The sequence below is a fragment of the Sturnira hondurensis genome, unplaced genomic scaffold (genome assembly GCF_014824575.4).
Source record: "Sturnira hondurensis isolate 20B ecotype Veracruz unplaced genomic scaffold, ASM1482457v3 Scaffold0004271, whole genome shotgun sequence".
In the NCBI taxonomy this organism is placed as follows: Eukaryota; Metazoa; Chordata; class Mammalia; order Chiroptera; family Phyllostomidae; genus Sturnira; species Sturnira hondurensis.
The window spans coordinates 1406810-1424032 of NW_028076902.1; the positions used below are offsets into that span (position 1 = coordinate 1406810).

The 17223-nt window shown below is 37.8% G+C and overlaps 1 protein-coding gene across 2 annotated transcripts in view; it reads left to right on the top strand.

Moving 5' to 3' along the window:
* The window catches only part of CDYL (chromodomain Y like), a 130363-nt gene that overhangs the window by 53335 nt on the left and 59805 nt on the right, over positions 1 to 17223 (top strand). For both annotated transcript variants that reach the window (XM_037045353.1, XM_037045354.1), the window contains exon 2: positions 11486 to 12152. In XM_037045353.1, the coding sequence (XP_036901248.1) occupies positions 11486 to 12152 (667 nt within the window). The remainder of the gene's footprint in view (positions 1 to 11485; positions 12153 to 17223) is intronic.

Here is a 17223-nt window from a genome sequence, read left to right on the forward strand (position 1 = left end):
ATGAAATCACAGAGAGTTGCTCAGTATTAGCTCTGTCGTACTGCTCTTTTATTTAGAAAGACTTGAATCAGGAGTGACAGAATACTCAAGTTGATCACTAGGTTGACAGACTGTATATATCCCACCACTACTATGTTTTTATGCACAATTGAAATGCTTCTTTTTGAGAGGCTAGTGAATACATTGCTTTCAGATGAAGCTAGGATAGTCTGGTAGGAAGTAACTCCTTAGGAAATTATTAATGACTTTAAAGACATTGTTAAAAAGCAAATACTGGGAGTATATATTTGTTTGCAACTGGAATGTTATACTAGTACATCATTGGTGCCAGACCTAAGGGGTTGATGGTAAAGCAGGATTCAGCCAGGAACTGCTTCTGGAACATATTCCCTGTCCTTTACAGCAAGAGCCAGTCTTAGGGCAAAATAGTTAAACAATATCCAATTCTCTATTTGCATAGAGAATTTCAGGCTGGTGCATGGACAAGTTAGACCTGTATCAACTTACTGATTTTATAAAATCAAATGGTGCTCTTTCCCTATTTTACTGACAGACTTGTATGGTTAATGCTTACCTTCTGAGTGACCCAAACTGTTAGTACTGCTTTAGGGTGGTATCTCATTCCCGAATGTTACATTGTGCATCTGGTCCAAGAGAAGATACTGTACTTTGCCATGTATAATGCACACCCAGCTTTTTGGCCCAAGCTGTCAGGGAGACAACTTTCGTTTTAATTTTTAACCCAATTATGTGCGTATGTGTGTATGTATGTATATTTAGAAACAAGCCGATTATTCTAGGTATTATTTTGCATACAGATATTGTTACTGCTTTCTAGAGTCACACTTAACACATACACATAAACAAAAAAATGTAAAGCATTTCTATAGGTACAGAATCAGTACTACCCATGTATAATGGGCATCCTTATTTTTCATTCAAAAATATCGGCAAAAAAATACGCATTATACACAGCAAAATACAGTAGCTGGAAACAGAGAATCTGAAGAAGTGTTTCAAGGATATAAAGTCCTGACTTACTTATCCAAAGCAGTTGCAGCTGAGACTACACACAAATTTCAGAAAACATCATGACCCAGTACCATGTTGTATGTGCATATAAAATATTTGAAATTTTTTAATACTCATGATCCTCAGTCTTAAACTACTTCCTCTCCCATCTTCCACTCAATGAAGATACACCCAGAGTACTTTAACCACTGGGCACAGTAGGACCCACCGTGCCAGATCTGTGCAGTTCCCTCAAGAGGAACCCCTGTTTATTTAGATCTTTAATTTCTCTCAGTAATGTTTTGAATGTTTTAATGTAGAATTTTGGAACTTCTTTCATTACATTGATTGCTGTTTTATCATTTTTGATACTGTGAATGGGAATATTTATTTTCCTTTTTTCATTGTCCATTGCTAGTATAGACATACAGTTGACTTATATATTGATCTTGAATCCTTCAATGTGGCTAAGCTCAGTTAGCAAGTCACATAGTTATTTTTTAGATTCCTTGGTTTCCTCCTCCATACTGAATCACATCATCTGCAAATAAAGACAGTTTTATTTCTTTCTACTCTCTTAATCTTTTTCCTATGATAGGCAATAGGAGTGCTAAAGAAAGGACACCTTGCTTTTAGGTATTTAAGGGAATGCCTTCAGCCTTTTGCATTAATTGTGATATTAGCTATTGGGTTTTTATAGATTTCCTTATCTGGTTGAGGAAGTTTCCTAATATGTCTAGATTTTTGAGAGTTGTGGTCATAAATTTGAATTTTGTCAAATACTTTGTGGCCATAGAGATGATGATGATGAGGCTTGGTCAATGCAAGAACATCCAGTCCTTTAGAAAACTTTCAGTTTATTTGAGCCAAATGGTGGACATGCTTGCAAGCAAGCTCTTATCAATTAGAAAATTCTCTGGAGAATGGCACTTTTGCAGTTCTTTTTATGCATTTGGAATCAAAGGAGTGAACAAAAGGAAGATTACATGAAATCCCTTGGCAGTAGATTAAGAAGACCAGAGAAAGCAAGGCGGGGAAATATATGATTGAATAAAAAGAAAATCTCTATATTGCTTAAATACCATCCCTATTTACTTATAGCAATAAGCAATAAGATTGTGAGCTCATTGGAGGGTGGTTACTCCTTCCAGGGATCTGGAAAAGAGGTTTACTCTGGTATTTCAGAGATGTATTAACCTAGATGCACAAGAACAGTGTACGTGGCTTGCTTAATTAAGGCAACAGTAAACCTTTTACTAAGAAACTTAGAGGCCCTGGGGCTCCACTACACGCATCAAGACCTGCCCGTAGGAATTGATGATCAGATCACCCTATAGAGGTTACTTTCAGTCACTATTTCCAAGTATTACATAGGCTTGTGCTTTGTATTCCATTAATGTGTATTATGTCAGTTGATTTTCAGATGTGAAACCACCTTTCCACTTTTGCTTGAACATGGTGTATAATCCTATTTATAATTGTTGAGTTTGGTTTGGGGTTTTTATATCTATGTTTATGAAAAAAATGTTCTTCAGGAGCTTTTCTGTTACTTACTTTTGATTTTATATCATCTTTGGCTTGCTCTGGGGTAGTTTTGCTTTACTAACTCATAAAAATGAGTTGGGAAGTGGTCTTTCCGGTTTTCTGGCAGTTTTTGTATAGGATGGTTACTTTTTCCTTTTAAAATATTTTACACAGCTTAGTAAGTGAAGCTATATGATCTTTGTTAAAGCTATAGATCTTTGTTAAATTCCTGATTTTTCTTCTTTTCTAAGTGCTTAAAGAAAAAAATTTTCCTTAAGCCCTATATCAGTTGTATTCCATAAGTTTTGATATGTTTTTATTACATTTCAATTTCAAATACTTTCTAATTTACCCTGTACTTTGTTTTCCAATAATTAGAGAATTTTAGAAGCTTGTTCTTCGATATCAAATTTAGGAAATTTTCCAAAATTGTTGGTTTCTGTTTTAATTCCTTGTGTTCAGTAAACAAGATTTTCAACTACTATGTGTCCATGTATGAATCCTTTCAATGTCTTAAATCCTTTCAAGTGTATTGAAACTTGTTTTATGGTCTAGACTATGATCTATTGTAGTAAATGTTTTGTGTATTCAGCTGTTCACAGAGTGGAGTATTCTGTAAATGTCAGATAAGCTGCGTTGGTTGATAGAGTTCAGATATTCTATCTCATTGCTGATTTTCTGTTGTATTAGTTACTGATAGTAGGATATTGCAATGCCCATTCGTGAGTGTATTTCTCCTTTCATTTCTGTCACCTGTTGCTTCATTTATTTTGAGACTCTTAGGTACATACGTACATATCTTCCTCAAATATTTGCCCTGTTATTATTATGAAATACTCCTTTTTGTGTTAAATATTTATTGTCTAAGAATCTTTATCTTGTATGAATATAACCGTTCTCAAGGATTTTGTGGGCATGATATGTTTTTCTGTTCTTTTAACCTATTTTCATCTTTGAATCTAAAGTGAGTCTCTTGTAGGTAGAATATATGAGATCTCTCCAGAAGATATCTAGCCATTTAATATGAAAAATAGAGACATTTATTGGAGAAGATACAAGAAACACTGTACATAGGACGACGCCACCTCAGTCCCGCTTCAGAGTCAGCACCTTGGGGCCTCACACAGTTATCCCATTTCACATCAGCTGCCCCATCATATTTTCCTGAATCTGACCAATGCTCTGAAATTTCATTCCTTTCAAAGGTTGTCTTAGTTTTGAGAAAATCCAGAACTTGCAGGGTGCCAAATCTGGGCTGTAGAGGAGCTAAGTCATCTGGTGGATGATTTGATGTTTCACCAAAAAACTCTGCACGAGACAAGATGCATGAATAGGCACTTTGTTGTGATGAAACTGCCAATCATCAGCTGTCCATAGCTGCAGCCTTTTGGATCATCCAAGCAGTTTCTACAGAGGAATGTTTAAGCTCAACAAAAAATTTGATGCAGATTCATTACTCTACTTGCTCAGTCATTTTGAGTACAAAGCTGCACAGTACACATGCTCACTCAGCTAGCCCCCATTGACTAGTATGCAGTGAAGTCATCGTCGTTCATGCATGCCCATTCCAGTCCACTCTCCTTGGCTGCCAGTGTGTGTCAATGCCAAGCAAACCATTCTCGTTATATTAACAATGGCTGGACGTTTTCTGGACAGACCTTGTAGTTGTTGAAATCTGGTCTGACAACTTCTGCTCTCTTTGTTTCAAGTGTTTCGTTCTTTCATATTTTATGTAATTGTCAATAAACTTGGATTTACTTTGTTAGTTTGCTAATTTTCTGTTTATCTCATTGTGTCTTTCCTGGATTCTCTTATGCTCAACATTTTTTCCCTGTACCATTACTTTGCATGATTTTTTTGTTAGATTTAATTTATTTATCTTTAGGGGGGGAAGGAAGGAGAGAAGGAGAGAAATATCAATGTATGGTTGCCTCTCGTGAGTCCCCTGCTGGGAACTGGCCTGCAACTCAGGCATGTGCCCTGACTGGGAATCGAACCGCGATCATGTGGTTCGCAGGCCCTCGCTCAATCCAACGAGCTACAACAGCCAGGGCCACTTTGCATGATTTTTAAACTACATTTTTTAGTTCTTTTTTCAGTAATTGCTGTAAGTATTGTAATATGCATTTTTACTTATCACATTACCTTAAGTTAATACTACTTTAATTCCAATCAATATATCGCCTTTACTCCGATGTATCTTCATTTTATCCCTCTTTCTTTGTGCTATATAGTCGTATGTTACATCTAGTATGTTGTTCACACTGTTCTAATTTTTGCTTCGTACAATTTGTCTTAAAGAAATTGAGTGGAAAAAAAAACCATTCAACTAGTCTTTTTATATTGTCCCATGTATTTACTATTTCTAGTGCTCTTCCTTTCTTCCTTTTATATTACTGTCTGAAGTCTTCCTTTTAACCTGTAGGACTTCTTTAGTAATATTTTTTTGTTAGGCAGTTCTGTCAGTGAATTTTCTCAGTAACATTTATTTGGAAACGTCTTTATTTTGCCCTCATTTTGGAAGGACAGGTTATCTAGATATAGAATTTTTCATTGCTGTCCTTTTGATTCTTTGAATGTATTCCATACTTTGAACTGCTTTCCATTGTTTTTGATGAAAAGCCAACCATTTATTGTTGTTTCCCTATATGTACTAACTTGTTATATTCCCTACTGGTTTCAACATTTTCTCTTGTCTTTAGCTTAATGTGTTAAATATTGTATTTCTGAGTTTCTCCTTGGATTTATATTGATTCAGCTTTGTCAGGCTTCTTGAATCTGTAAGTAGTTGCTTTCTATCATATTTGCAATGTTTCAACCATTGTTTTTTAACATACTTTTCTGCTCTTTTTCTCTTAATATTTTTCTTTGTTCATTTTAGATGCAAGTGTATTGATCTCTTAAAAAATTTGACTGATTATTCTTCCATCTTAAATCCATTGTTTAGCCCATCTAGTGATTTCTCCATTTTAGTTATTCTGTTTTTCAGCTCTAGAATTTTTGTTTTCTTTTAATAGTTTATTTCCTATTTGAGTCAGTTGTCATCATGTCCTCCTTTAGTTTTTTAAATGTGGTTTTTCCCTCCCATTTAAAAAATGTGTGTAATAGTTTATTTGACATTTTTTTCTGTCAAATCCAAATTATGGGTAAACTTAGAGACAGTTTTCATTGGCTCTTTTTTTTTAAAGTATTTATTTATTTATTTATCTTTAGAGGGCAAGGAGAAAGAGAGAGAAACATCAATGTATGGTTGCCTTTCGTGTGTCCCCTGCTGGGAGTTGGCCTGCAGGGAACTGGCCTGCAACCCAGGCATATGCCCTGACTGGGAATCGAACCGCAGTCCTCTGGTTCGCAGGCCTGTGCTCAATCCACTGAGCTACACCAGCCAGGGCCACATCTTGTAATTTTTTTTAAAAAACTGAACATTTTAGGTTATATGTTTTATAGCTCTGGATACTGGGTTTATTTTTGTTATTTGCTTGGTTGTTTGTTTGTGTCTTGGCTGGACTACTTTAGTGGTCTATTTCCCCTACTTTGTGAAGCTATGATGTGATTCCTAGAGATCCCAGCTTTGGGTTGAGCACACAGTTGCATTCGGATGACAGTGATTTGAGAAGGGCCCACTTTGAGTGACTCTGTCCCTGATCCACCAAAGCTGATGGCTTTATTTGGTGTTACAACTAGCAGGTTGATTAGTTATTCTGTTGTTTTTGAAAATACCCAGTACATAAATTGCTCTGAGGTCTGCTTCAATTAAATTTAGGCAGAGGTAGTTTTTCAGATCAGTCTTTCAAATATGTTCCATTTCCAGGAAGGCTCTTCTTAGCTATCTCTTTTCTTGGCTCTCCATGGAGAACTATGTGCATGAGCTATGGTTTTAGTTTTTGCAGTTAATTATCATTTTCCAAAGTTAAACCCTTCGGTTTAAACTTCCCCATACTCTGTCTCAAAGAACATCACATCTCTTTTCTTATGGTTAACCTCTCCCCTGAGCAAAGTTTCTGAACTACTAGTCTGGGTGTCAGGTAGAGTGGTAACATTTAATCTTCTCATCTTGCCTTTGCCAGCATTGAATCTTTCCCAATGAGTTCACTGGGTAAGAGTAATCAAAGCCCTGGTATTTTTGCCCTGTCACCCCTGGAGTAGGTCCTCCTTATAAGTAAGGGCTGCTGGTTTGAGGAAGGGAGCTCTTGACCTCTCTGTCATACTCATCAGGGATTTGCCTTTTCTATTTGAGTAGGAGAGAGGGAATGCTGGTCTGTTTCTGCTGAAGAGACATGATAAGCTTTGACTGGGAGCCAAGGGGAGAGAGAGTCCATGTTCTTGGCTACACCCATCCAGCGTGAGCTGCTGTCTGTCACTCTGCTGTCATGGAGGGTCGGGAAAGAAGAAAGTGGGTCATAGCTCAGAAGTCACAAACTTACTTTGTTCTTATCAAGTGTTAGTAGATTTCCTTGAATAACCATTTCTTCATTTGTTCCATGGCCTTAGGACAATTTTCAAAGACTTTAGTCAAAGAAGTTTGACCAGCTTTGCTTATTTGGTTGGGAAATGTGTCTACAGAACTCTTCATACCGCCATGTCAGAAATGGAACTCTTGAGTTGATATTTTTTCCTTCAGTGGCTTTCTCTTGGCCTTCATCATTGTAACCCTGAAAATAACATCATTTCCTTCTATCCTCTCCTCACTGGCTAAGTGTGTTTTCTATGTATTGTGTTTTGTTTTTTTTTAAGTTTGACTACGATCATCATTGGTATGGTTTGTGCTGAACATCTGCTTTCCTTCCAATAATCTGAAATTCTGATACATACTTGTCAGAGGATGCCTATGTGACGAGCCCCCAATAAAAATCCTGGATACTGAGTCACTAATGAACTTCTCTGATAGACAACACTTTTCATGTGTTGTGATAACTCACTGCCAGAGGAATGAAACACATTTTGTGTGTCTCCACTGGGAGAGAACCCCATGTAAACTTGCCCTTGGTTTCCCCCTAACTTGATCCAATGTAAGTTATCCCTTTGCTTATTTTGTTTACTATTCACTTGTAATCCATAGCCTGGGTGGGACTGTATGCTGAGTCCTTTTGAGTCTTCCTAGTCAATCATCAAACTTGGGGGTGCTCCCAACCTAACCAACTGTTGCTTTCCACTTGACTGGTATAGAGTCTCCTGAGTACTTAAAGTAGTTGATGATACTGTTTGGGGGGCTCCCTCTTCCATGCAACCCTTTTGTCTGTGATCTCTTCCTTAGATGTCTAGCTGCTCTGTCAACTCCTCACTCAGCCCTCTGAGACTAAATCCGGTAAGACTCCACTTTCTGCCTGAATTCGACCAGCAGCAGAGTAGGGAACACAGAAGTCATTGGATGATTACAGAAGTCAGTGACAGAAGTTACTGTTTTAAGGGTTTAATCTCCTTGGTTTCAGGCTTTTGGTTTCTTTCTAGTGCTGTCAAATAGTTATGTTTATATCATTATTCTATTTTTTGCAGTAGAACTATCTGCTTGTTTTGTTTTGTTTTTTTAACTAGTTACCAAACTGTTCTGAGTGGTTAAGGCAACCTTTTCTGTACCTTATAGGTAACACAACTATCAAATGTCTAGTGAAAACCGACCTTCCTCATCTAAGGAGATGTTGCTTTTCCAAAGTCCACCAGAATTCTTTGATATAAGCAGGGTTTTTATTCTTTTTCATAGTGATGCTCTGTTGTTCTAAATCTCCTAATCATTGGCAGAACATCAAAACCTGAGGAAAAACTTCCATCATTGCTTTCAAACCATCAGTGTTTTCAAAGTTATCCTGGCAGCTTGCTTCCACTGTCCTGGGAGGAATCCGAGCAAGTATTAGTGATGATAAACAATGTGACAAATTATTCTTGCTGTGATTATTTTGCAACTTTGATCTTTTTCTTGTAAACCAATATATTTACATGCCTTACTCTGGTATATTTATCAGGCTCTTTGGTATTTTAATTGCAGCAATGACAGGTAGTCTTTCTTCCTTCTCTCATTGAGGTATTCTACCCAGGTTGGGTTTTCCCATTGATCTTCGTTCATGTATTAACGAACCTTTTGTCCATGCTTTTCTTTCTGTCTTCTGCAACCCTGTAGCACCTTTCAGCACATTTCTGGGCTTAGAAATTGGACTGTGCTCTGAGGTAGGTAAAATGGGGCTTGGTGTTTGGAGTGAGCCTCTTTTTAATTAATTTCACTGCCCTGCAATCCATTGGAGGACTTTGTAATGTTACAAGGAAAACCTGGTCTTACTTGTTTCACATTTTGGTTTTTTAGGGTGGGTTTTACTGTTGCCACTTAGTCAAAGAAGGCTGTTATGGTTTGGATTTGTGAGAATTTTACTCTATATTTGATAATGGGTAACATTGTAAAGCAGTGTCTAGATAATGTGAATGAGATTTCATGCCTTTCTTCATTTTCTTTTGGTTATCTATCATTCCGTACTTCTGTGAAAAGGTTTTTTTGGTATAAAATTCTTTGCATTGCAATTCCGTAACAAGAAGTGGATACCTATATATGCACTTGTAGAGCTAGTATTCGTTGATACTGTTTTGCAGAAAGTTATATTGGTAGGAACAGGGAGAACTCAGGAGGAAGGGACAGAAGACCTGAAGATTTATTTGTGTCTGTCTTGTGGTTTTCCTCCCTCCCCACTTCAGTTTCAGGAAATAATTTTAGGCTTCATATGCCAGTAAAACATTTTGTTGAATTCAGGCAATACCTTTCTGTGGGAGATTAATTTACTTTACTGAGACCTGGAGTCAGCAGGATTTTATGTTTAAACTTTCAAAGGAGGAGGACATTGTCCTTGAATTGGGAGTGAGGGGATCCATGTCCCCCAGTTTAGTCTGAAGTTGCTACTAGAGGCCTGCAGTGGTGGTTAATAGGTTTTTTAAAGTCCAAAGTATTTTAAGATGCATTTAAAGTCCATAATATTTTAGGATGCATGAAAATAACAAAATCCTAACTTTAATGTCCACAAATAGTTTTTCTTTTAATGCCACCTCATTTATGTGTTGTCTCTGCCTGCTTTCATGCTACAATGGCATAGTTGAATGGCTGGCAGACCACATGGCCATGTTTGCCAGCCCCTGGTCTGATATTTCTGTTACTGCCTTCTTTTGCTGTCTAAGTGAATTCCAGTCACCGAGTACACAGAAAACACAGCACATGCACCCGTTGTAGCTGCTGAGCTGTTCCCCATTGTACCTCCTTTAGGTTTCTTGAGAGAAGGGCAGGGCAGGATGGGCAGACTGGCAAGTGAAGGTTCTAAGGGTGTTGATAAAGACACTCAATTTCCTTCATCAGCCTCTGCTTCAGCTTTAGGGAAATGGAAGAAATGAAAAAGGGGTGCTCTCATTTACAGTACTTAATGTTTCTGGAATGGAAATTGACTTAGAAAGAAAATAAGTATTAAACATAATTTTATCTTGAGACAGTCTCTTTTTACCCCTTATAGTTAAAACTTTTAAGTTATTGCTGCCATGAAATTGCTTTGCATGGCATTTTCCAAAACTACTACTTTTACTTAAATTGAACTACTTTCACCCTTATACATAGCTCTTCACAAACAAAGGAACAGGGTGGGGTTGGGGCTGGGAAGTCACTTTCAAAGCTCACTGTGCTATATATATTATGGACTGTGTGGACTTGCACATGCAGATTTGACATTACTTAAAGACTCTGTGGAGATCTATTAGGTGTGAAATGTGCTATCTGCTGAAAAAAGGCCTTTATTTACCCTTAATCTTTTTTGAATGGGAGCAGTAATGGATTTAACTTGAGGCTTTTCTACAGTTAAGAACTCTAATTCTCTCTATTCCAGGAAGATACATTGGAGAGTTTTGAGGGGTTTTTTTGAGAGTAGGAAAAATGATGGGCAGGAAATATTCTCTGAGTGTCTATAGTTGTACTCAGCCTCTGTTGTTTTGGAACCAAGTACACCATTCTGTCATTTTATCTCACATCTAACTTTGCCAGACATTTATCATGAACTGATGTTCATGATAACTGATGAGCTTAGATTTTTATGTCCTTTACTAAAGAGATGTATGGCTATAATCCTCTACTTAAAAGGTATGGAGGTACATGCTGCTATTGGGGAAGAAGGCCATTGGTTTTTATGTTAACTGGAGAGGTAACGAGATTCTAAATATTTCTTCACTAACACGGGGCACATTATGTCAAACATATTTTCTTCACGTGAGTCATAGATTTCCCATTTATACTTAGGATATGAAAATAGTAGAATTTGTCACTTGTTATAACATGAAAGGTTGTGGATTTATAAATTTGATGCAGGATATATTGCTCATCAGATTTAAAAATTAACAGCATCTTTTTTTAAAGGTGTCAGTGTAAAATTTCTTTTAAAAAAGATTTGAAGGTAAATAACTTAGCCATTCTAGGCTATTTTATTACCAATAAAGCCTTGTGTTTTCTGTTGAGCTTTTTAATTTTAACCAAGTACTTCTAAAGGCTTCTGGCAGTACCAAACATGCTTCTTTGGTGAGTAAGTTCCACATGTCAGAAGGCTCTTAGCCATTCATAAGTTGGTACATTTACCACAGCCAATTTACTGCTTAAGTGCTTGCTGTTGATAATGTAAGGAAGACCAGGCAAAAAGCAATTGGTGCTTAGTATTGTTCCAGTTGTGACTGAAAATTAACTCAGGTAGTCAGGGTTTAATGTGAAAATTTTAAAAGAGCCGCCTTTGTATCATAAAAATACACTATCTAATGCACATCCACATATTCTGGGCTAAAAATGGGAAAAATACAGATGTTCTTTAACTTTTCTATTTTCAGATGATTTGACTCAGGGAAGAGAAGATATTTTCATTATTTATTTTGTTTTGTATTGTTTTTATGTTTTGTTATTAAGCTTATATTTTTAGATATTATGTTTATACTTTTTTCTTTTTTCTTATAACAGGTTGAAAGCATCGTTGACAAAAGGAAAAACAAAAAAGGGAAGACAGAGTATTTGGTTCGGTGGAAAGGCTATGACAGTGAGGATGACACTTGGGAACCAGAACAGCATCTTGTGAACTGTGAGGAATATATTCACGATTTTAACAGACGCCACACTGAAAAGCAGAAAGAAAGCACATTAACCAGAACGAATAGGACCTCTCCAAACAACGCCAGGAAGCAGATTTCTAGATCCACCAATAGCAATTTTTCTAAGACCACTCCCAAATCACTAGTGATTGGCAAAGACCACGAGTCCAAAAACAGTCAGTTATTTGCTGCCAGCCAGAAGTTCAGGAAAAACACAGCTCCATCTCTCTCAAACCGGAAGAATATGGACCTAGCAAAATCAGGTATAAAGATACTTGTGCCTAAGAGTCCCATTAAGAGCAGGACCACAGTGGACGGCTTTCAGAGTGAGAGCCCTGAGAAAATGGACCCCGTTGAACAGGGTCAGGAGGACACAGTGGCACCAGAAGTAGCAACCGAAAAGCCAGCTGGAGCTTTATTGAGCCCTGGTGCAGAGCGAGCTAGAATGGGGAGCAGGCCTCGAATACACCCACTAGTGCCTCAGGTGTCTGGCCCCGTGACTGCACCCATGGCCACGGGATTAGCCGTTAATGGAAAAGGTGAGTGTCTGGGGACAGCTCAGTGGGCATCATCTCTGTCAACAGCCACAGACTATTAACTCAACATACATGGTGATTTTTCAAAAGGGTGTGGGTACTCCTTATGTGTGTTTTCCCTGCTCTAGACAACAGGGAGTCTGCAGAATCTGTTTGTGACAGATGTCTGCTGTAACCTTTGAGAAATTTTGCCATCTTCTTTCTAGAAGCCTTTGGGATTTCTCTCATAATCAGCATTAGTGAGCTCTATTTAATTTGCCGTACACAGACTTGATCCCATGTAAGTCATCTTGACCACCACGTTGACTTTAAACACTCCTCACTTGAAATTGCTTGTGGTTGGTATTTTTACAGGAAGTTTCATTCTGAAGCCACCTACCATTATACATCTCAGACACTGAATCTCATGTTAAGAATCAGTACTGAAAAAAAAAAGAATCAGTACTGATTACAAGTCATGAAATTTTGCTAACCCATTTAAATAATTAGAAATGCCTGTCATTGAGGTTTTATCTAGTAGAGCCTTGGGGACTTAGATTTGTTTCTAAATAGTTAATTGTTTAGATCCCATTGTCCCTTTTTTTAGTCAGGAGTCTTGTTCAATATGGATGAAGTTTTCTGTGTTATTTTTATTCTCGCTCTCCTGGATTCTGCCCCTTAATTGGTTGTTCCATGATCTCCTCATCTCTTAAGACAGCACACCTGGGCATTAGAATAGACAGCTTCCTTCCTTCCACCCTTCCCATGTCGAGCTAGCCAACAGTCTATATAGAATCTGTGAAGTGTTTCTCTGATACTAAGCCCCACTTAGCGTCCTTCACTATAGGCCCTGGTGATTTCTTACCTGTGTCATAGCTTTCTAAGTGTTTTCCCTGCATCCTGCCTTTTGAGAGCTCCCATCCATTCTTGGATGGCCGGGTTGCAGGGAGGGGGCAGTTGCCAATCTGATTGTACCACTGTTGCCTTAGTTAGCAGATGTACTCTTAGATGTCTCTGCTCAGCCCTCACCTACCTTTCTTACTGTATCTCATCAAGGCACAGTACTCCTATGGTCCCTTTGGCTCGGAGCATTGAGCCATCTCTGCTCCTTGTTCACCTCATGAACCACTGAACCTTTCTGTTGAAGATCCAGTAGTTCCTGTGTCCTTTTATCTCTTACACTCTTCCTGTCACAGATTGTCATTTTCTTTTTAACCTTTGTGTGTCCCCCTCAATTAACACCTAGTAGATAATGTAAAGCAAAATGAAATGATTCTGATTTGTTTGGGGGAGCTGTTTTCGTCTAAAGGGAAATATTCATCTAAGGCACTATATAACCATCTAGATACAGTGAATCCAAGAAGTTTTGGTGTAGGCCTTTCTGTAGCAGTGAACAGGGAGGCCGAAATGTGGGGTTTCCCTTTGAACAAGAAATGACTGTATTGCTAGTGATTTTCATATACAGTTTACTCAAATGCTGCTCCTCTTTCTTACTCTAAAAGTTCCACCTTCGCCTGTGTAAAGGAACTTGCATAGAGCTGATTTACAGAATTGACTTCCCATATTGTTGAGCTGTTTGTGGATATAGTTTTCTCTTGTTGTGAATAATGGACCATAGAGGTTCAGAAGTAGAAGAGACTTTATAAGTCATCTAATAGCATGCAGAGAGGGAAGTCAAGTCCAGAAAAAGTAATATTCAAGCAGAACTGAAGGCATAGAGATGGAATCAGAACATTTATAAATTTCTACTCCTATGTTTTTTCCCCGCTTTACTTGCCACCTCCACCAGACAAAGAAACATATACTTTATTGATTATTTAGGGCCAGGTCCTATGCTGAGCTCTAATATTACAAAGACTGGGCCATGCTGTGACTGGGGCAGGGGTTGGCAAACTACAGCTTGTGGGCCGCACACAGTGCACCACTTGTCTTTGTACAACCTATGATAATAGTTACTACACTTACTGTATTTGAAAAAATTAGCATAATTATATTTCTTGATGTGAAAATAAAAGGCTGATATTTATGTTCATAAATAAAAGTTTTATTGAGACACAGTCTAGATCATTATGGTGTATGGATGCTCTAAAACCACAGGGATAGAGTTCAGTCATTGTGACAGAGACCTTATAGCCTGCAAAGCTGAAAACTTTCATAATCTGACTCTATATAGAAAAAGTTTGCTACCTTCTGTTCTAGAAAATCACAGTCCTGGGACAGTATTTTGTGGGGGTGGGGGACAAGGGGACAAAAAAGGCTTTTAGAAGATACGTGGTTCCCCTTTGATTGTCAACAGAGGTTGTATGTGCCTACCTTTTGGGGGAGGAGGCATGGTTTGCCAAGGTTTTTTGACCCTTAAGTTTTTAAGATTTTTTTTTAAAGATTTTATTTATTTATCTTCAGAGGAGAAGGAAAGGAGAGAGGGAGAGAAATATCAGTGTATGGTTGCCCCTTATGCATTCCCTGCTGGGTACTGGCCTGCAACCCAGGCATCACTGTCCACTTACACGAGAGGAAGCTTAGTAGCCACTTCCTAGTAGCCTAAGAATTTTTTTTTAGGACCATGGTGAATGGCATTCCCCCATGGCTGTAATCTAAATCACGTTTGCTGATTAAGAAAAAAACAGTCGTCCCCCCCACACACCTCGGAGCCTGCAGTGCAGTGTGTCCTTTCCGAAAGAAATACAATGGCAAAGGCGAGAGGTGTCTTAGACAACTTAGCCATCTGCCAAAGGCCTTTACTGCCCTTCACCCTTTTCCCTTTGTAAGAAGTTGCTTTTGGTCCCTTGATGTGGGAGTATATACTCCAAAAAGGGATTTTTGTTTTGCCAGGGCTAAATCTTAACTGTGTCCAGAGTGGTCCTGCACATACTAGGTGCTCTGCAAGTGTTTCTGGAGGGAATGATTCTAGTGCTTACTAAAGACAAGGTGCTCTGTTAAGACAAGGATGGTAATGAGTCTTTCTAGCCCGATCACTGGGTCACATTAAATGAGAGGGGGAAACTATTGAAGTGACAAGATATATGGGCCAGAAGCACAGAAACATTTCAAAAAACCTCTTACTCATTCTCAGGGTATATCATTCCTGAATGGTGATATGCAATACTAAAGCTGTGTTGGCCTACACTCACACATTTTAAAGCATTGGTTGGTTTTACTTTCAATAATAATTTTAGAGATAAATAAGAAAACTAACCAGTTTTTCAAAAATTAATTGAAGCACATATAGCATCATTGAGAAATGAACCGTCTGTTTAAAATATTAATCGTGTGTATGAGGAATTTTTTTTATCAACCAAATAGAACGGACATTTAAATACCTGTTAACTAGAAGAGTAAATGTTTCTGGAGAATTTTAACACATATGATTACTTTTACAGAATAACCATATGTGCATAACTTAAGTGATACAGCTGTCTTCTGTGTTCTTTGACTCGCCTAAAAAATTCTACAAAACAAACAATTGTTTTTGTTTTTATTTTACTTTAAATCTTCAAATAAATCCAGTTTAATGTATTTGAGATAATTAAGGTGCTTCATTAATGACAACTATATTAATGTAGTCCCTTATCTTTTCTTATTCTTAAGTAGTATATATAGGTAAGAGAGCTCTGTCCAAGAGAGGACGCAAAGATATAAACAACTTTTGTTTTTACATACTATGTCTGACGTGCATTTTGTACATAATGTGGAGATTTTGAATTGGTAAAGTCAAGTTTAATATGAAAAGGTTTTTTGTGGTAGTTTTGTTTTTTATTTTCTTTCATAAAGACCCTTGGAAGTAAAGATTTAAAAAATGAAACATCAAACAGGTACCCAGTGAGAACATGCAACCCAAGCTCAGAAACCATACCTTGGGCTGAGGTAGCAGGGTGGTGGCCAGGCTCTTCTTTCAGAGGGCTCTGAGGAAGAAGAATGGCTTAGGCTACATGTTGGTGATCTCCTTCCCTAGGGTGCAGGTACTCAGCAGCAGCTGACACTCTGTTTCATTTTCTCCTTTCATGGGCCATAATTTTTTGGTCCAAGGCTTGATGGTCCAAAGCTCTTCTTCAACTGTTTATAATTCCCCCAGTGACACACTTGGCTGAGTTGTATTCGTGGACAAGTACCCGCCAGATATGTTTTTGTGGGCAGTAGTTCACGTATCACTCTTCTCAAATTCAGAACATACTTGTATTTTTCTACTAAACCAAGCAGTATCCCCTTTACCAATTCTGAGGAGTGTTTAGCAGGTTTTATAATTTTGTTGTTTTGCATTTTCTACTCCATTTCTCCTGGCTTGTAGCTATCCTGCATCCTGTAGCTGAAGTGCTGTGTCCACAATGCCTGGGAGCTGCCCTACCAAAACAGTTGCTTTTAAAAATTAGATTATCTTAACTTTGTTCTTTTGTGAATTCAAATATTGATCACCATTCAACAATTACAACATTTAAGAAAATGCTTATTAGCACTCTTTTAAAAGGTGGGTGGGGGTTAAACCTTACCATTGTTATCCGATAGGGTTGGCTGCTGGGTATTAAGTCAAAGCCAGTGGATTGAGGAGGAAAATGAATACCTTGAACACAAGTTATTCATAAGACCACCTGCTCTCCATGCCATGAGCCTTTCATTTGAAAGAAGCCCTAGGAGAGATTGTTTAAAAAAAAAAAAAAAAAAAAAAACTTACCTCCTTCGGAGGACCTAGAGCATAAATTTTTCTCAATAAGAATACGAAACATGGTCTTTACTTCACTCCTTTTGAAATTTTAAACTTGATTCTTAATTTTTTTGATAGAATTTCAAATATAGGTGCAGGAAGTAGAAGTTCACCCCAGGAAATGTTAAAACGGCAGGAGACTAGTGCCCAGAGGCAGTAGCTGTTCAGCAGGGACGTTTGAAGCCATGGTGTGTTAACTGTGTATTGTACGAGGGCTTGATCAGAAAGATTTACATTTGAAACCAACCAACATTTGTTGACACTTTTTATATAACAAATAGGTCCTGTGCTAGAGATTTACACATGTATTATCTTACAAGGAACAAGTGTACTTACACATAAAAAGATTACAGAAGCTAAACCTGAACCACAGCAGAATAAACTTTGGACAACCTGCCT